Here is a 21,298-nt window from a genome sequence, read left to right as displayed (position 1 = left end):
TTTCCCCCTAGAGCAGACTAGAAGGACCAAATGGCCTACTCCTATTTTCTATATTCCCATACCTTCCCAACTGTGACTCCCTGGTCCTTGTACCATCAGTTAACGGGAACAGGTTTACTTCATCTATATCTGTCATAAACATGTACATCTCCGTCAAATTTGTCTTCAATTTACATTGTTCCAAGGAGAAGAATCCCAAGTTCACTTGTAGCCAGATTCCTTCACCCTTGGTAAGCCATGCTCCCCGTCGTGTCCAGCACCATCACGTTCTTCCTAAATTATAGTGACCAGAACAGGGTACAGTATATTACTGTGTCATTGTTAAATAGAATAGAATCCCTGCAGTGTGGAAACAGGCCATTGGGCCCTACAAGTCCACACTGACCCTCTGAAGAGTAATCCACCCAGACCCATACCCCTCCTCTGTTATCCTACATTTACCCCTGACTAATGCTCCTAACCTAGACATCCCTGAACACTACGGGCAATTTAGCAAGGCCAATTCACCTGAGCTGCACATCTTTGGACTGTGGGAGGAAACTGGAGCACCCAGAGGTAACCCACGCAGACACGGGGAGAATGTGCAAACAGTCACCCAAGGCTGGAATCAAACCTGGGTCCCTGGCGCTGTGAGGCCTCCCCTATTAAAGTTCAGCATTACTTCACTGCTCTCAGGATATCTATGGATTTATGAACCCAAAGTCCCATTTGTTTTGTTAATCACTCTGTGTGTTCTGACATTTTCTAAGCGCTGTGCACAGGAGCCCCAGGTTCTGTGTGACCCTGTACATCCTTGAGCATTATGCCATTAAGTCGATATTGCCTCTCTGTCTGTCAGAAGGGTCCATCGCCCCATAGGCCACTTGCTTTTGCATTCCTCTTACTGATCAGAGTTGTTGCATCGTCCTCATTGTTGTCTACCCTTCAAAGTTTGGGATCATTAGCAAATGTTTAAACTTCACCTTGTATTCCGATGTCTGAGTCATTGACATTTGCTTAGTTTGATAATAAATGTATGTTAAATATAAATAAACTCAAAAGGAATATTCTCTGCATTGATCCAACTGCTTACCATCCTCCAGTCTGAAAAAGAACCATTTATCACAAAGCAATTTTGTCCCTGAGCCAACTTTATTTTTATTCAAACTGATACTGGCACTTCTATTCCTGGGCCTCAATATTGTTAACCAGCCTTTCATTTGGCACCTTGTTAAACAGAATTGGGGGAGCAGTTGGGAGTTCACGTGCTCTGGGTGGACTAATGGAGGTTTGGCTGGAGCCAGCACCCAGGGAAGAGCAGGATTGATCCTTGATATTCTTTGTGACCAGCTGGTGGTTCTGATGAGCTCTAACCTACCACCTACTCGTTCTCCAGATGATGTGAGCGCCGTCCTCAAACTGGATAATACCGTTGTGGGGCAGACAGCATGGAAAACAGTTGGTGAACAATCATGGAATCAAACGTTCACAGTGGAGCTGGAGCGTGTGAGTATGACTGATCAGCTGCAAGTCAGCCATAGATTCTCTCCGGCCTGATCTCCAGATGAATGCTGAAGGATACGATCTGAAGGAAAGTGCTTTCACAGAATTAATAGAATCCCTACAGTGGGGAAACAGGCCATTTAGCCCATCAAGTCCACACTGACCCTCTGAAGAGTATCCCACCCAGACCCATTCCCCGACCCTATCACCTTATATATCCCCTGACTAATGCACCTTGCCTACACTATTTCTCATGGCCAATTCACCCTAACCTGCACATCTTTGGACTGTGGGAAGAAACCGAAGCACCCGAAGGAAACCCACGCAGACACGGGGAGAACGTGCAAACTCCACACAGTCAGTCGCCTGAGGCGGGAATTGAACCCGGGTCCCTGGCGCTGTGAGGCAGCAGTGCTAACCACTGTGCCATTGTGCCACCCACTATTCTTTGAAGTAGCTCTCTGAATGAGAGCACACATCACAGTCCCTCTTTGTGATTTTTAATCATGATGATTTCCTGCTTTCATTGTTTACATGAGTGCTGTTCAAGTAACAATTAAACCGAGGCTACAGGAGTGGCACTATTAACATCGGCTTTATGGTTCTCTTAATAGTTTGGGAGTTGGTAAACTCTGTGGAGATATAAGCACCAGAAAAGATGATTGATTAGTTTTGTTTTCTTCATTCAAAGTAGTGGAGGTCACTGGCTGCATCAGCATTTATTACACTTCCGAATATGGATGTTACGCTATCTCCTTGAATTGCTGCAGTCCATTGAGAGTGTACTCGCTACTTTTGAGGAGATGGTGGAGGAGCAGTATTGTCATTGGACTAATAATGTGCAAAACCATGTTCATAGTTCAGGGACATGCGTTTCAAAACCAACAGGGTGCTGCGTGAGAATGTACCGTTTGCAATCACAGGGATTTATTCTGGCAAATGTACCATGTGTGGTATTTCAGGGGTCAATGCAGGAGAGTGTACGGTCTGTGGGGAATCAGGGGCTCAGTGCAGGGGAGTGTACGGTCTGTGGGGAATCAGGGGCTCAGTGCAGGGGAGTGTACGGTCTGTGGGGAATCAGGGGCTCAGTGCAGGGGAGTGTACAGTCTGTGGGGAATCAGGGGCTCAGTGCAGGAGAGTGTACGGTCTGTGGGGAATCAGGGGCTCAGTGCAGGGGAGTGTACAGTCTGTGGGGAATCAGGGGCTCAGTGCAGGAGAGTGTACGGTCTGTGGGGAATCAGGGGCTCAGTGCAGGGGAGTGTACGGTCTGTGGGGAATCAGGGGCTCAGTGCAGGGGAGTGTACGGTCTGTGGGGAATCAGGGGCTCAGTGCAGGGGAGTGTACGGTCTGTGGGGAATCAGGGGCTCAGTGCAGGGGAGTGTACGGTCTGTGGGGAATCAGGGGCTCAGTGCAGGGGAGTGTACGGTCTGTGGGGAATCAGGGGCTCAGTGCAGGAGAGTGTACGGTCTGTGGGGAATCAGGGGCTCAGTGCAGGGGAGTGTACGGTCTGTGGGGAATCAGGGGCTCAGTGCAGGGGAGTGTACGGTCTGTGGGGAATCAGGGGCTCAGTGCAGGGGAGTGTACGGTCTGTGGGGAATCAGGGGCTCAGTGCAGGGGAGTGTACGGTCTGTGGGGAATCAGGGGCTCAGTGCAGGGGAGTGTACGGTCTGTGGGGAATCAGGGGCTCAGTGCAGGGGAGTGTACGGTCTGTGGGGAATCAGGGGCTCAGTGCAGGGGAGTGTACGGTCTGTGGGGAATCAGGGGCTCAGTGCAGGAGAGTGTACGGTCTGTGGGGAATCAGGGGCTCAGTGCAGGGGAGTGTACGGTCTGTGGGGAATCAGGGGCTCAGTGCAGGGGAGTGTACGGTCTGTGGGGAATCAGGGGCTCAGTGCAGGGGAGTGTACGGTCTGTGGGGAATCAGGGGCTCAGTGCAGGGGAGTGTACGGTCTGTGGGGAATCAGGGGCTCAGTGCAGGGGAGTGTACGGTCTGTGGGGAATCAGGGGCTCAGTGCAGGGGAGTGTACGGTCTGTGGGGAATCAGGGGCTCAGTGCAGGGGAGTGTACGGTCTGTGGGGAATCAGGGGCTCAGTGCAGGAGAGTGTACGGTCTGTGGGGAATCAGGGGCTCAGTGCAGGGGAGTGTACGGTCTGTGGGGAATCAGGGGCTCAGTGCAGGGGAGTGTACGGTCTGTGGGGAATCAGGGGCTCAGTGCAGGGGAGTGTACGGTCTGTGGGGAATCAGGGGCTCAGTGCAGGGGAGTGTACGGTCTGTGGGGAATCAGGGGCTCAGTGCAGGGGAGTGTACGGTCTGTGGGGAATCAGGGGCTCAGTGCAGGGGAGTGTACGGTCTGTGGGGAATCAGGGGCTCAGTGCAGGGGAGTGTACGGTCTGTGGGGAATCAGGGGCTCAGTGCAGGAGAGTGTACGGTCTGTGGGGAATCAGGGGCTCAGTGCAGGGGAGTGTACGGTCTGTGGGGAATCAGGGGCTCAGTGCAGGGGAGTGTACGGTCTGTGGGGAATCAGGGGCTCAGTGCAGGGGAGTGTACGGTCTGTGGGGAATCAGGGGCTCAGTGCAGGGGAGTGTACGGTCTGTGGGGAATCAGGGGCTCAGTGCAGGGGAGTGTACGGTCTGTGGGGAATCAGGGGCTCAGTGCAGGGGAGTGTACGGTCTGTGGGGAATCAGGGGCTCAGTGCAGGGGAGTGTACGGTCTGTGGGGAATCAGGGGCTCAGTGCAGGAGAGTGTACGGTCTGTGGGGAATCAGGGGCTCAGTGCAGGGGAGTGTACGGTCTGTGGGGAATCAGGGGCTCAGTGCAGGGGAGTGTACGGTCTGTGGGGAATCAGGGGCTCAGTGCAGGGGAGTGTACGGTCTGTGGGGAATCAGGGGCTCAGTGCAGGGGAGTGTACGGTCTGTGGGGAATCAGGGGCTCAGTGCAGGGGAGTGTACGGTCTGTGGGGAATCAGGGGCTCAGTGCAGGGGAGTGTACGGTCTGTGGGGAATCAGGGGCTCAGTGCAGGGGAGTGTACGGTCTGTGGGGAATCAGGGGCTCAGTGCAGGAGAGTGTACGGTCTGTGGGGAATCAGGGGCTCAGTGCAGGGGAGTGTACGGTCTGTGGGGAATCAGGGGCTCAGTGCAGGGGAGTGTACGGTCTGTGGGGAATCAGGGGCTCAGTGCAGGGGAGTGTACGGTCTGTGGGGAATCAGGGGCTCAGTGCAGGGGAGTGTACGGTCTGTGGGGAATCAGGGGCTCAGTGCAGGGGAGTGTACGGTCTGTGGGGAATCAGGGGCTCAGTGCAGGGGAGTGTACGGTCTGTGGGGAATCAGGGGCTCAGTGCAGGGGAGTGTACGGTCTGTGGGGAATCAGGGGCTCAGTGCAGGAGAGTGTACGGTCTGTGGGGAATCAGGGGCTCAGTGCAGGGGAGTGTACGGTCTGTGGGGAATCAGGGGCTCAGTGCAGGGGAGTGTACGGTCTGTGGGGAATCAGGGGCTCAGTGCAGGGGAGTGTACGGTCTGTGGGGAATCAGGGGCTCAGTGCAGGGGAGTGTACGGTCTGTGGGGAATCAGGGGCTCAGTGCAGGGGAGTGTACGGTCTGTGGGGAATCAGGGGCTCAGTGCAGGGGAGTGTACGGTCTGTGGGGAATCAGGGGCTCAGTGCAGGGGAGTGTACGGTCTGTGGGGAATCAGGGGCTCAGTGCAGGAGAGTGTACGGTCTGTGGGGAATCAGGGGCTCAGTGCAGGGGAGTGTACGGTCTGTGGGGAATCAGGGGCTCAGTGCAGGGGAGTGTACGGTCTGTGGGGAATCAGGGGCTCAGTGCAGGGGAGTGTACGGTCTGTGGGGAATCAGGGGCTCAGTGCAGGGGAGTGTACGGTCTGTGGGGAATCGGGTCAGTGCGGGGGGGTATACGGTCTGTGGGGAATCCGGGGATCAGTGCAGGGGTGTGTCCGGTCTGTGCGGAGTCAGGGGGTCAGTGCAGGGGCGTGTCCGGTCAGTGGGAAATCGAGGGATCAGTGCAGGGGGGTGTAGGTTCTGTGGGGAGTCCGGGTCAGTGCAGGGGGGTGTACAGTGTGTGGAAGATCATGTACTGTGTGTGTATTATCCTTGGGCATCAGTGCTGAACAATGCAATGGAATTGTTATCCGAACTTCTGAATAGCTCAAAGTGCTTCACTGTGATAAAAGTATACTGGAGGTTTTGAGAAGATTTGTAGCTGAGGTTGAGCTTCTGGAACTAGGTTTGTTCGCTGAGCTGGAAGGTTCATTTTCAGACGTTTTGTCACCATACTCGGTAACATCGTTAGTGGGCCTCTGGATGACTCACCTGGATCAGTCCGGAGGCTCACTGTTGATCTTGCCGAGCATGGTGACGAAATGTCTGAACACGAACATTCCAGCTCAGTGAGCACACCCACATCCATAAACGTACATTTGTATCATACGCAAAATGACATTTAATTTGCTAGATCAAGTCATGGGATCCTTTGTATCCAGTTGAGCAAGGGGATATGGTCTCAGATTAGGGGATCGCTTGACATATAGCGTGGTGTTGCACTCTGGCTGCACTGAAATGTCCTTCTACATTTTATTGAGTCTCTAGTGTTGGTGTCGGACCTAAAACGTTCTGGGCCAGAGTTGAATGTGCTGTCTCGGTCATGTGTCGGGCCCCCAGGAATTGTTACAGGAGGAGGCGTGGCGAGTTTGACAGAGTTGGTTGTGTGGTGACATGGGAGGTGAATACAGTACAGTGTTCCTGAATGGTCAGCCAGAGGAATGCAAAAGGTCCGAACCTGCATGATGGGGCCAGTCAGGTATGAAGAAACAGGAACACAGACATTCCAATGACTGTTGTGAACTGGTAGCTTTGTGGCAGGTAAAAGTCAGGCCAGGTCGAAGCAGACTCTTACCCAGTGGTTGATTGGTACCAATCTAACTGAATTGGATAAGTCTTAAGGTGAAAGGTGATTGTCAGCTGTGTACTGAACCTTGCCCTGATGTGGAAGTGCCAGTGTTGGACTGGGGTAGACAAAGGCAGATATCTGAACCTTGCCCGACAGCAATTAACAAAATAAGCAATTATGACAACTTGTTATATCAGGAGAATACATATCTGAGGTGTAGTTCTCCAGTCAGTTTGCAACTTCATTCCTGGGGACCAGAACTGAGCCAAGGCACTCGGGGAAAAATATCTAGGCCCAGGAAGCTGCGTTGGGAAATAAACTAGGCCAGATAAGATATACAACAGTAAAAGGTGACAATACAGTTAAAGAGACATCAAAACTCATGCAAGAGTTTGAAATAAAAGCAAATTTTGAACAAATGAAGATGGGAATTAGAGAAGGAAACTGAAAGAAAGTATTGACACCAGATGCAATACCATGAGAAAGACACAAAGATAAATTATCTGTGGAAAAACACTGAAAAGCTGTATAGAGCTCAGGAAATATATATTCTCTAAAAGGATAAGAACAAATGAGGACACATGAAAATACCAATGTACAAATTAAGAAATGAAGGTAAGTTTGACAACTGGCATACACTGAAGTCTGAGGTGGGTCGGCAAAGACTCAGAGGTCACTCAAACAAAGAGAAATTACCATATTCTATTGTCAAAAAACATAAACTGTAGTAGTGAACTATTCTGTGGTCAGGTAAATGGATAAGGAACAGTACGATAGGACAATACCACAAATGGTTACACAGAAAAGCTTTATAGACAGGGATGTTCCAGGACCTGGATTGTTTCCCTTGGTCCCCATTACTGAAGTTGCAGACTGACCACACAACTGTGCCTCAGGCAGTGAAAAAAAGAATTAGAATTTTTGAACACTTACTTTGCCTCATTACTTCGGAAGGGCAGTGCAATCGAATAAACGATGAAAGCAGATGTTCAGGCATTTATGCTGAACAGGGGTGAGAATGTGGAATCCGATAGCAGAGAAGGTCATTCAGCCCTTCGTTCCTGTACTGACTCTATGCAGGAGCATTAGACTTGGTGCGAATTCTCTGCTGTTCCTCTGCTCTCTGTGCATGTGTTCCCTTCAGGTATGCACACACTTGTCTTTAGAAAGTTACTGTTCATTGTCTTTTCAGGCACCTTGCCTTCCTCCTCATCATAACTCAGCACATATAAATTACCTCCCAGTTTGTTCTTTTAGCGGCTTCCTCAGATCTGAGTCCTCTGGTTATTAACTGTGCTAACACTGGAAACACACTCTCCATGTTTACTACATCTGAGATCCAAGATGATGTTGAAAGAATTGACTTTCCCTTTAATCTGCCTTGCTCAAAGGGGAACAATGTCAGCTTCTCCAGTCTCTCCTCATAACTGGCATCCCTACCCACTGCACTGTTAGAAATCTACTTTTAAATGTTCTCAGTGCATTAACAAGCTTCCTAAAGTGTGGTGTGCAGCAGCAGCCTAACTATAGAGTCTGTGATTCTTGCTCTAGTATTTGATGCCTCTTTGTAAAGACCTGAATTAAAGGTTTGTGTGTGTATATAAAGTTGGAGATGCTGAGTGTGTAACATTTGATTGTTAATTGTGCATTAATCAGGGTAAATGTAGAATAATATAGCAGGGGAATGGGTCTGGGTGGGATGCTCTTCAGAGGGTTGGTGTGGACTTGTTGGGCCAAATGGCCTGTTTCCACACTGTACGGATGCTATGATAAGATGCCTTCCTGCGACCTTGTAGTAGAAGAATTGTCACTTCTATCGCCAAGCATAAATCCCTTCAGTTTTATATTGGCTTGTGAAAGAATGACATGGATAAGGTGGGAATGTCAAAGTGTAGGGAGCGTCGGTTTAAGGTGACAGTGGTTAGTAGATGTCTGGTGTATGCTGCCGGGGAGATGGTAGAAGCAGATATGTTAACAATGTTTAAGAATTATTTAGATAGAAACAACAACAGATGGAGAATAGAGGGATATGGACTATGTGCTGGCAGATGGGATATTAGTTTAGAATAGCATCGTGGTTATTACAGACATGATGGGCTGAAGGGCCTGTTCCTGTGCTCTACTGTTCTATGTTCTGTGGCTGATCTGATTGCAATCTCAAATTCACATTCCTGCCTACTCCTGATAACTTTTCACCCTTTGGTTGAACAAGAATTTATCCACACTAGAAACGGAAATTGCTGGAGAAATTCAGCAGGTCTGGCTGCATCTGTGGAGAGAAAGCAGAGTTAATGTTTTGTGTCTTGTGACCATTTTTTCATTGTGTTTTCTCTCTCCACTACTGCCAGACCTGAGTTTCTCTAGCATTTTCAGTTTTGGTTTCAGAATTCTAACATCCATAGTTCTTTGTTTTATTTAAGAATTTATCCACTTCCACCTTTAAAATACTCATGGACTTGGCTTCCACCAGCTTTTCAGGAAGAGACTCGCGCTCTTCTGAGTGAAAAAATAATCTTTTCTGCTTTAAGCAGGTGACTTGTGATTATTAAACAGCGACTCCTAGTTCTCGGTTCTCCCATAAGACAAAACATCTTCTCTGCACCTTCCTGGTCAAGGCTCCTCAGGAATCATGTGTTTCAATCAAGTCTCTTCTTCCTCTACTAAAACCAACTTTTCCTCATGAGGCAACTCACTCACTCCAGGTATTAGGTTAGTAAACCCTGAACTGCCTCTAATGCATTTACATCCTTTATTAAATAAAGTTATCACTACTAAGCATCATACCGTGCACGGAAGTGATCTCACCAGTGCTCTTTATAACGAAAGCATCATGTACCTACTTTTGTATTCAGTTCCCCACGTGATAAATTATAATTGTCTATTAGCTTTCTTAATTATTTGCTGTACCTGTATGCTAACCTTTTGTGATTCATTCACGAGGGCACCCAGATCCCTCTGTTTCTTAGAGCTCTGCAGTCTCACCATTGAGGAAGTTCCTGCAGCAAAAGTAACCAAGGGGCAATGCAGTAGATGGACTTTCCGAAGATCTTTGATAGGTGCTGACTGGCAGACTCATCAAGTTCAGAACTTGTGGAGTTGAGGCAAGAAGTAGAACAGAAAGTTGGAGTTAAAATTGGGTATTCAGGCTGGGGCAAGGTTGGAAATGGTGCTGGGCTGATTGCTGTCAAGAGTGTGTTGCTGGAAAAGCACAGCAGGTCAGGCGGCATGTGAGGAACAGGAGAATCAGCGTTTCGGGCTTAAGCTCTTCATCTCGAATGTTGACTGTCCTGCTCCTCGGATGCTGCCTGACCTGCTGTGCTTTTCCACCTCCACACTCTCCACTCTGATCTCCAGCATCTGCAGCCCTCACCTTCTCCCGGACTGATTGCTGTTCACCATTGACAAAATTGTTTTGGACTGTCGAACCGGAAATGTTCTATCAAAAGTTGCAGTGCAAGCCTGTCCAAGACTGGTCAAGAATGACTCGATGAGCTATGTACCTGATACCTGAAGGTGGAGAGAGTAAAGGTGAAACTCTGGAGCCTTTCAGAGGGCGGTTAGATTGTATGATGGAAGAATTGATAGATTCCTGGGTTCTTCTTAATGTAGCTGCAAGTTTGAATTTTAATGAATTTGTCTTGATGTTGCAGTCTCGGGAATTGGAGATCAGTGTTTACTGGCGGGACTGGCGTTCTCTCTGTGCCTTAAAATATCTCAAACTGGAAGACTTCCTGGATAACCAACGGCATGAAATCCAGCTCGATTTGGAACCTCAGGGGGTCCTCTTGACAGAGGTACATACCATACTCTGCTGATCCTTTCTTACTGTTGTAAGTCTTTAGAAATATTGTCTTGTTTTAGGCCTTGCTGCCCCTCAGTCCTTAATCTAATTTCTCCTGCTTCCTTCCCCTGTGCTCCCTCACTGACAGAAACCACAGGGGATTGACGCAGTTTAAAGACCCAGTGCATATCAATACTCTCTGGGTGGTATTTCTGACACTAGTGTAACCAGAAAGTTGTACATTGGGAGGAAAGCAAAATTCAAAAGCAGTATTGGATCCAGGCAAGAGATTGCAAGGTGGAATCATGGGGAGGAGGGAAAATAAATAAAGTAAGGTGGGCAGGAGTGAGGAGTGCAAGAGGGTGGTGAATGGAGGACTGGGGCTGTGGTGCAAAAAAGTGGGAAGAGGGAGGAAGAGGATCGTTCGAGGAGGCGTAACAGCTAGGAAATGAGATTTGGGTTCAGAAAGCCTAACATAGCATTTTGGGGTTTCAGCTGGTAAATGGTGTGGCCTAAACTTCCTGACTAGGCCCTAATTTCAGTCCTGATTCGGGAAGCGGGAGTCTTCAGGCTTTGATTTCCCTAACACTAGGGAAAGAGCTCATCTCTCTGTTTCCTTGGAAGAGACGAGATCATGGGTTTTGCATTAGTTACATGGAAGGTACCTGTATTCAAATGATGGAAATTCATTCATGCTAATTTGGTAACCAAGCATCTGATAAATATTGGAGTTATCCCCTTCAGCTCTTCACGATGCTGAATTAGGATAAGATTTGGTTTTAAGTTAATAATCAGTCTTCAAATGATTGGATACCAGCTGTGTAGAAATGTATAAAGGTTAGGCAGCATTAGGTTCAGGCACTGACTGGGATTGTCTGTCCAGCATTACTTACCACTTCCAGTACAGCCCAGTTGTGCAGCAGAGAGCAGGCCTTCCCACGTAGGAGGCCTGACTTCACATCTTTGGTTTAGCTCCACATGTGGCATTGAGTTAGAGTCCCTTTCCCTGAACCAGGAGGCCTCGGTTCAAGTCCCACCTGCTCCAGATGTATATAATAACATCTCTGAACAGGTTGGTTAGAAAAATAGATTAATTTTTAAAAATAGCAAAACAAAGTAAGATCTTTGATTACAGCTCTTCTGGTGCAGTTGTACTGGCCCTGCCTTTGGACTGGGAGGGTCAGGCTCAAGTCCCTCCTGTTGCAGAAGCGTGTAGTAACGTCTCTGTACAGGTTGGTTAGAAAAATAGGTATTCAGTCAGATAGCATAGGATGGTCTCAATCCATCGAGTTGTGGAGCTGCACCACTCTGTTCATGTCATGTTTCTGTCTAGTTTGGACCCAGAGCCTTTTCCCGTGTAAAGTGAATGTGATAACAAAGTATGTTAAGTCAAAAAAAGGTGAAAGATCTTTGATTCAGTTTCAGGTACGACCTGCATTTATAACGTTTTCCTTATCACACGATGTCATGTTGACTGTAAAAATGCTAAACATGAAGGCTTTCAACTCAAGTTCATATTTTAATTTCCTTTCCCCTTCCTGATGAACCTGACACTGAGGGTTTTGTCAAGGCTATTTGAACACAAAGGCCATTATTAAATGTAGAAAATGGGCTTCGTTATCTCTCTCAATGGGGGTCAAACAGCTTTAGAATGGAGGACCCAGAGCAGAGCATGTCAGCACGGGCTCTAGTTTGATTTTTAATTGTGTTGCTATCAACTTATCAGAGACCAATGAAATAGATTTTTAAAGCACTGGGTTAGGGAGCAGAGCTGATACCATTTAGTTACACAGGGGTGTATATAGTCATGCAACATTGGAAGTGAGTGGGTGTGCTCGAGGTGGGTTTGTGGAGGGGAGAGCGTGTATGCAGGGGTAGTTGCACGTGTGCATATGTGCAGAGATAAAAATGTGCAGGCTAGGGGCTGTGCAGGGTACTTGGGGAACATGTACTAATGCACGCATGTGCAGTTTGAGTTGGGGGTGTGTGTGTATTTGTGTCGGTGTGTGTATACACGTGAGTAGAGAAGAGTGTTTGTTTCTGTGTGTGTAAAATAGCTAGGGAGAGTGTGTACATCTGTATAGTGGAAGGAAACCTGCATGGACAAGGGTTGGTGAGAGTGTGAGGGCTAGGGGAATTCTGGTATTCCTTATCTATCTATCTGCTTTCACCTGTCGTTCTGTGTATAGATGTGTGCAAGTCTTTTTTTGTTCAGAAACTTAGGCTTTTGAGATGTGCTTCCAGCTTATCCAATTGAAGTGCTTGGTTAATTTTATGGCAGATTTCTTTTTAGTGTTATAACATTTCCTGGTTTCCACAATGTTGTTGTTATTCTCAGGTCACATTTTCTAATCCTGTGATTGAACGAATACCCAAGCTGCAACGACAGAAGAAGATTTTCTCCAAACAGCAAGGTAAAGTGTGACAGTTTCAGTCTCTTTTGGTGAATTTACCTGTCAGACCAGGTTACTTTCAGTGTTGGTTACTCACTTTTTTTCCTTTCATTCATTCCTGAGATGTGGGTGTCACTGTTAGTTAGTACCCATCCCTAATTGTTCCGGGAGAAGGTGATGGTGAGCTGCCTGTTAAACCACTGCAGTCCACATGGGCCTGTGGTGCCTTTACAAAGGGAGTTCCAGGAATTTGCCCCAGTGACAGTAAAGCAACGGTGATATCCTTATCTGTCTACTGCTGTATTTTTCTAATTTATTCCTCTGACCTAGAATAATGGACTGTTTATTTCTCTACTTTTCGAATTTGTTTTTGTTTCCTACGAATTTGACCTGAAGTATCTGTACCAAGGTGAAGGTGAGGACTTCTGATTCTAGAGATCCGAGTCGAGAGTGTGGTGCCGGAAAAGCACAGCAGGTCAGGCAGCATCCGAGGAACAGGAGAATAAGCCAAAGGCTTTTGCCCGAAATGTCGATTTGCCTGCTCCTCGGCTGCTATCTGTACCTAGGTGCCTTTGTACACAAGGTGGCACTGCAATGCTGTGAGTGTAAACTTTTCACTGCTCTCATTTGAGTACATGTGACAATAAAGCTAATTCAATGCAATTCAGATCATGACAGCATGTGGCTTGGAAGGGAATTTGCAGGTAGTGGTGTTCCCATATTTTTCTAACTTATTCCACTTGGCCTTCTGGGTGATAAGGGTCAGAGGTTTGGAAAGTGCTGTTGAAGGAGCCTGATGTGTTAATGCAGTTCATCTCGAGACGGTACTGTTGCCTGAATGGAGTTCTCAGTCTTTTTATTCCAATATTCTTCCCTTGTTTGACCGACAAAAGACAGGGACTTGACTCAGACTTAAGTAAAGCAACTCCTTCTTTATTTAACTCCTTCATTACCAATCGATATAAAATATACATTCCTTGCAACATTTTCTTCTTACTTTGTCTAACTTAATTTCAACTTTGATTTGCTTCACTTTACCTTCCTTCAACTTAATTCACATTTATGTCTAACTCCAACTAAAAAGCCCTCGGAGCCCATATGTACATCTCTCGAGTCTGAAAAATCAAGCAGTTACCACAATACTTTGCTTTTCTACCTCCTAATTGATGTCACAACCAAAATACCTTACCATTTTACTCCGGCGGGCTTTAATGTTTGTAAGTGACTCTATTCTGTGGTCCACCAGCATGTCGTTTCTTTCAGAGCATCATTCACAAACCATCAGGAACACAACCCTCCTGAATGTCACTTTCTCCCTGTTTAAAAAGGGATGCCAGCTCAATGATGCTCATGTAGCAGACAGCAAAAGTCAAATAGTAACTTTGCCATCAGTCAGGCACTCTACCAGCCCACCTGGTCAGAATAATGCTTCAATGTGCCCAACCTTGCATATAGCACTTCAGGTTTTCTTAATTCCTTTGTTGAATGTGGGTGTCATAGGCAAGGCCAACATGTGTTGCCACTTCCTCATTGCCCTTGGACTGAGTGACTTGGTGAGTCATTTCAAAGGCCAGTTAAAAGTCAACCACTTTGCTGAGGTTCTGGAGTCAGTTAAGGACAGCAGATTTTCTTCCTTGAAGGATATTAGTCAATCAGATGGATTTTTGTAATAACCTTTAATAAATATTTGGATGAGTATTTAAAATGCCAGGACACAGTAGACTGTGGACCAAGTGTAGGTAGATGAGATTAGTGTAGATGGGTGGTGTTTGTTTGTCAGCGTGGATATAGTGGGCCACGATCACTTTCATTTTCAAGGACAAGAGCAGCAGGTACATGGGAATATCATGACCTACAAACTCACCTCCAAGCCACTCTCATTCTGACTTGGAAATATATTGCCATTCTTTCACTGTCACTGGGTCAAAGTCCTGGAATTTCCTCTCTCAGTACATTGTAGACCAACCGACGTATGTGAATTGCTGTGATTGCAGATCACCACCATCTTCTCAAGGGCAACTAAGGACGGGCAATAAATGCTTGGCCAGCCAGTAATGCCCATGTCCTGCCAGTGAATAAAAAAGAACAGGAGTTCCAGCCTGGCTACTTTTATATCTAACCTCCTGAAGGTCTTGGTCCCTCTGTCAGCTCCAGAGGATACTTTAGTTATTTGTCGTGCCCACTAACTGTGAATGCAATGTATCTGGTTATTTGTGGAATAGTACCAAATGAAAACCAACTCCCTCATATAACTCAGAACTTGACTGTTGGTGGAAAAAAATGATGCACTTTCTCCTCCATACACCCTGCACCTGTTTCAATTCACCAAAACAGCTGACAGCCATTCTGCGGTTGATTATTTAGTGCAATGCCATGACCAATCTGATTGAAACGTGAAACAAAGCTTGGTGATCAATCGTCATTAACTGGTCCATCCTTCATCGCGTCGTAGTCCACTTACCAAGCAAGCAGGATTCACTGCTCATGTGGTGTAGTGGGTTTTTCTGTGAAAGTGATATCGACAACAATGCTGAAATTCTGTACTACCAAACAATTTATTGACAGAATTCAAAGAACAATACATGCCGCCCCCTTTCTTAATCTGGCTGCTGTGATTCTGAATGCATCAGTTTTGAAAAGGAGAGTTAATAGTGGAACTGAACAAATTCCCCATGCCACCTCGATCAGAACGGATGCCAGTTATTCATTGCCTCAAATTTGTTCCACTATTCATTTGGATTGTGCTTGATCCGCACCTTTGTGTGTAACTGTTTTAGTGTTATAGTCCTTAAAAACTTAGCCTGACTGAAGTTTAAATTTTGACTTTGAGTGAATCCCTGCCAACAACTGGTTGACAAGAGTCCCAAATAACTACCAGCCTGTTCTGGGTGAAATTCATTTTGAGACGGCACTGAATGAAAACTGAAAATGTTTCAAATACTCAGCAGGTCAGGTGGAGTGTGCAGAGCGAGGAATGCAGTTAGCCTTTCAGATTGATGACCTTCCATCAGAACCCTTCATCAGCCCCGAATGGCCCAGCTGAACTTCAAATGTTACGTTGCTTGTTCTGAACTCATTGACCAGAGGACAGATTTTGACGCCACCTGCTTCAACTCAGCCTTTAAACGTCTAAAATTCCGGAATTAGATTCCTCCCATTGATAATCAATGAGGCGGTGCCTTGTTTGGTCAACTCCTCGTAATTTCATCTGCAGGGTCATTCTCGTGAATCTGCTGTACCCACTCAAAGAACCTCCTGAGCTCAGAGCTGAACACAGCCTCCCCATAGGGTCTAATTCAAACTTTGTGCAACTGGAGCATAACTTCTACCTGTTTGTATTCTGGCTTCATTGAGAGATAAAGGCTATCATTCCATTCAGTCTAGCAATATCTTGATTTTAAAATGATAATCCCCTTATTCTTAGGCCTCTCACCTTCCTAGTTCTGTATCCAACCTATAACTTTCTAAGAGACCAAACAATGCTTCAGTTCTGGCTAACATCCATCGCTCCCTTCCTGCCTTTAGCAGCTGTGCCTTGAGCAGCTGTGTCTGAAACTCTGGAAACTCTTCCTGAAACCTCGCCACCTCTTTTTCTTCTTTCAAGTCCCTGCTTACAGTTTACTGCTTTGAACAAATTTCTTTTCATCTGTTGTTGTGTCTCCTTAAGTGGCTCTATATCTCGTTTTGTCTTGTGTCACTACTTTGAACTGTCTTGCAGTTCTTTAGAACATTAAAGGACATTGCTGTTTACAGTGTTAGCTATACCTCTCCATTAGTTTTTTAGTGACTTATCTAATTGACCCAGTACATTTATTTGTGCTGCACAGTTTCTCACTTCTCACAATTAGAAAATTCTCTGAATTATCTTTCATGGGTCAAAATTCAACCTTATGCTTTCCATTATTCCAGCACCTGCTACTGTACTGTCCACTTTCTTAATCTGTCAGTAGCCTTTTGCAATTGCTGCTCTCTCGTCTGCTCTATTTAATCTGCCACCAGACACACTGTTACCAGCAAACTTGGTTGTAATAATTCACTGCTCCTTCATTCAAATGCTTGGAAAAACTGCAGCAACTCACATGTTTGCAAAGCATTGGAGAATGGGTACAGAATAAGGAAGGAAAAACGTAGACATCGAAGCAGAGTGAAGAAAAAGGATTGAGGGTAGAAGGAATCGTTAGGAGATGTTTTGAGGCAAAGACTGGCTGGCTGTACTCCAGAGTGTGTTGGCTGAAGGAGCTGTCGTAAATGATGCATATACTCACTAAACCCACTAACTTGCTCCCTGATGTGTTGTGTTTTAGGGAAGGCTTTCCTTCGAGCTCCTCAGATGAATATTAACATCGCCACGTGGGGTCGGTTGTTGAGGAAAGCATTTCCTGCTATTAATTCCACAGGAACATATAGCCCCTCATCTTACATGGCTGCTGTCTCTGAGGGCAGGCAGACACCATCCACCAACATGCCTGGGTAAGACTGCAAGCTCCTGGCTGCACACCATGCTGAATTTTCCATCTTGACTTACTGCACCAAGTGTTAAGATGAATTGAAATTCTCAACCCTTTTCTCTCATCCAGTCTCTTCTGACTTATAACTGCAACTTTTCCAAAGCCTTCTGCTGCTTTAGATATTTCCAGTTTCCTGGTTCGGGCTGTTTCCTTTCATTCAGTATCTTTCACCCCCATGTAAGAATCAGTACATCTAATCCTACAGCACCCTACCCCTTCAGCAGTACCTCCAGACTCTCTATATTAGGACAGCTAGTTCCCATATACCCCATCCCTGACCAGGTTGTCCAGTTCCCCGGTGCCTCATCCTCTCACCAGGTCACCCTAGATGTCCTTTCCTTTTTCCAGAATCAAAGGCCTGACCATTCTCCATCCACCACCATCATTCTGCATCTGTCTGAACCTCTGTTCATGTTGAATGTTGTTTACTTTACCTTTGCTCACAAGATCCAAGTAAAAGGTGCTGCTGTGGAACCATTAAGGGTCATTAGATCTCCTGGCCTTTCTGTGGGATGAGCCATGCTCTTTGTTTGAGTCTTTGTGTGGTCCCTGAAGCTCACTTCTTTGCCTTGGTACATTAGTGACTCTTTTGATGTCCATTACTCCCCTCATTGTGGCCTGGAAAATTCAATCAGTTTGCTTCTAATTCTACTCCTCTCTGATCTGCATCTGAGAATAAGATAAAACTAAAGAAGATAAGAGCAGGGATAGGCCATTTCACTCACTAACCTGTGCCACCATTCGTTATGATCATGGCTGATCATAGAACTCAGTACTCTAATCCTGCCCTCTCCTTGATACCTTTAGCACCAAGAGCTATATCTACCTCCTTCCTGAAAACACTTAAATATTTGGTCTAAACCACTTTCTGTGACAGTGAATTTCACAGTCTCACCACTCTGAGTGAAGAAATTTCTCCTCATCTCAGTCCTAAGGGATTCCTGTCATGTCAGGAATCAGTTGGTAAAAACTCTCGTTGTTCTCCCTCTATAACAAGAACATCCTTCCTCCGGTAAGGAGACCAAAACTGTACACAGTATTCCGGGTGTGGCTGGTATAAAAGCACCCATGTTTCTGTACTCCGAGCCAGTTGTTATGAATTCCGACACCCAGTTTGCCTTCTTTACAGCCTGCTGCACCTACGCACTCACTTTCAGCAACTAGTGCATGAGGACAGATAAATCTCGTGGAACATTGTCCCCTCTCAAATAATAATCCGTCTTCCTACTTATGCTACCAAACTGGATAACCTCACATTTTATCCACATTATACTGCGCTTGCTATACATTTGTCCACTCACTCAGCCTGTTCAAAGCACACTGCAACATTTTTACATCCTCCTCACAACTCATCCTTCCACCCAGCTTTGTGGCATCTGCAAATTTTGGGATATTACATTTAATTCCCTGCTCTAGCTCATTAACATATATGGTGAATAGCTGGGGTCCTGGTACTGACCCCTGCATTACCCCACTAGGTATCGCTTGCCATACAGAAAAAGACCCATATGTTTTCTGTCTGCTCACAAATTTTCTGTCTATCTCAATACACTCGCCCCAATTTCATGAGCTTTAATTTTACACATTAGTCTCTGAATTGGACCTTTGTCAAAAGCCTTCAGAAAATCCAAATAAACCACATCCACAGGCTCCTCCGAGTAACTCCACTAATTACACCCTCGACCATTCCCAGTAGATTTGTTAAGTATTATTTTCTTTGTAGAACATAGAACACAAAACAGTGTAGCGCAGCAACAGGCCCTTCAGCCGAACATGATGCCAAATCAAACTAATGCTTTCTGCCTGCCCTTGATCCATATCCCTCCATTCCTTGCATATTCATGCGCTCATCTAAAAGTCCCTTAAATGCCCTTGTTGTATCTGCCTCCACCACCACTCCTTGCAGTGCATTCCAGACTCCTAAAACTCTGTCTAAAAAGAACTTGCCTCTTACATCTCCAGTGAACTTTCCCCTCTCACCTTAAATGAATGTCCCCTAGTATTAAACATTTCAATTCTGGGAAAAAGATTCTGACCATCAATTCTATCGATGCATCTCCTAATTATATCGAGCTCGGTCAAGTGGCCCTGCAGCCTCCGCCGCTCCAGAGAAAACAACCCAAGGTTTTCCAGCCTCTCCTTCTAGCAATCCAGGCAGCATCCTGGTAAACCTCTTCTGTAGCCTCTCCAAAACCTCTGTATCCTTCCTGTAATGTGGCGACCAGAATTGAACTCGACATTCTCTAAGCATGGCCTAACCAAGTCTTATAAAGCTGCAATGTGACATCCTGACTTTTGTGCTCAACTCCCTGACCAATAAAGGCAAGCATGCCACATGCCTCCTTTACCAGCCCTATCTACTTGCGTGGCCACTTTCAGGGAGCTATGCACTTCAATGCTGTTGAGGGTCCTGCCATTAACTCTATACCTTTCCCTAACATTTGCTGTCCTAAAGCGCAACACCTCACGCTTAGTCAATTAAACTCCATTTAGATTAGATTAGATTACTTACAGTATGAAACAGGCCCTTCGGCCCAACAAGTCCACACCGACCCGCCGAAGCGCAATCCATCCAGACCCATTCCCCTACATCTACCCCTGCCCCTAACACTACGGACAATTTAGCATGGCCAGTTCACCTGACGTGCACATCTTTGGACTGTGGGAGGAAACCAGCGCACCTGGAGGAAACCCACGCAGACACAGGGAGAATGTGCAAACTCCACACAGTCTGGGGCGGGAAATGAACCCGGGTCCCTGGCGCTGTGAGATAGCAGTGCTAACCACTGTGCCCCCGTGCCACCCATTTGCTGGTTCTTCACCCATATCTGCAACTGATCTATATCCCATTGAAACCTTACAGCCTTCTACACTATCCACAATTCCATCAATCTTGGTATCATCTGCAAACTTACTAACCCACCCATTTTATTTTTATCTAAGTCATTTATACATATCAAAAACAGCAGGGGTCCCAGTACACATCCCTATGCAACACCACTAGTCACGGACCTCCAACCTGCAAAACACCCTTCCATCGCTACCCTCTGCCTTCCATGGGCAAGCCAATTCTGAATCCACGTGGCCAAGTCACTGTGGACCCCATGCATCTTAACCTTCTGGATGAGCCAGCATGAGGGACTTTGTTGAAAGCCTGACTAAAATCTACGTAAACAACATCCACTGCTCTACCCTTATCAATCCCTTTCATCGTCACCTCGAAAAACTCACTCATGTTAGTAAGCTATGACCTGCCCTGCACAAAGCCATTCTGACTATGCCTCATTGAGCCATGCTTTTCCAAATGCATGTCAATCCTATCCCTAAGAATTTTCTCCAGTTGCTTTCCATCCACTGCTGTGAGACTCGGTGGTTTATGATTTCCTGGATTATCCCTCTTTCCCTTCTTGAACAAAGGAACAACATTAGCTACTTGCCGGGTCTCCAGAACCTCTCCATTGGCTAACGAGGATACAAAGATCTTCATCAAGGCCCCAGCAATCTCCTCTCTTGCCTCTTTCAATAACCTGGGGTAGATACTTTCAGGCCCTGGGGTCTTATCCACCTTAATGCTCTTCAAGAGACCCAACACCACTTCTTTCTTGATCGAAACTTTTGTGATGTATTGCTCCACACAAATCTCACTGTCCTCCATCTCCTTTTCCTGGGTGAATACAGAGTACTCATTTAGGATCTCATCCACATCCTCTGACTTCAAGGTCAAGTTCCCGCCTTTACCCTTGAGTGGTCCTACCTTCTCCCTCGTTTTCCTCTTGTTTTTAATGCATAGACAGAATGCCTTGAGATTGTCTTTAACCCAACTTGTCAAGGGCATTTCATGGATTTTTGAAATCTCAGCTGACTGTGTCTGATTCTATTACTGTTTCCTAAGTGCTGTGCTATAAAATCCTTTATAATGGACTCTTACACCTTGCCCAGAACTGACATCCGAGTCACTGGTCTATAATTCCCTGTTTTCTCTCCACCTCCCTTTTTAAATAGTGGATTACATTAGCTAGCCTTCAGTCTGTTGGAACTGTTCAAGAGTCCAAAGAATCTTAGAAGATGGCGCCCAATGTATCCGTTCTATCTAGGGCATTTCCTTAAGTACTCTGCGATGTAGATTATCAGGCCCTGGGGAATTATCCGCCTTCAATCTCATCAATTTCCGTTTACTAATACAGGTTCACCGAGCTGGGAATTTGTGTTGCAGATGTTTCGTCCCTATCTAGGTGACATCCT

At 46.3% G+C, this 21,298-nt stretch overlaps 1 protein-coding gene across 1 annotated transcript in view; it reads left to right on the top strand.

The window, feature by feature from the left end:
- Positions 1-17,426, top strand: part of LOC122552160 (serine/threonine-protein kinase N2-like) — a 122,039-nt gene extending 104,613 nt beyond the window's left edge. Inside the window, exons 8-11 of the mRNA XM_043694680.1 lie at positions 1,376-1,485; positions 10,025-10,168; positions 12,494-12,569; positions 16,853-17,426. Coding sequence (XP_043550615.1) covers positions 1,376-1,485; positions 10,025-10,168; positions 12,494-12,569; positions 16,853-17,022 — 500 coding nt within the window. The 3' untranslated portion in view covers positions 17,023-17,426. The remainder of the gene's footprint in view (positions 1-1,375; positions 1,486-10,024; positions 10,169-12,493; positions 12,570-16,852) is intronic.
- Positions 17,427-21,298: the final 3,872 nt, after the last annotated feature.

Source organism: Chiloscyllium plagiosum, chromosome 8 (genome assembly GCF_004010195.1).
Source record: "Chiloscyllium plagiosum isolate BGI_BamShark_2017 chromosome 8, ASM401019v2, whole genome shotgun sequence".
In the NCBI taxonomy this organism is placed as follows: Eukaryota; Metazoa; Chordata; class Chondrichthyes; order Orectolobiformes; family Hemiscylliidae; genus Chiloscyllium; species Chiloscyllium plagiosum.
Note: the sequence above shows the minus strand (reverse complement) of the source record. Positions and strands in the feature narration are given on the sequence as shown.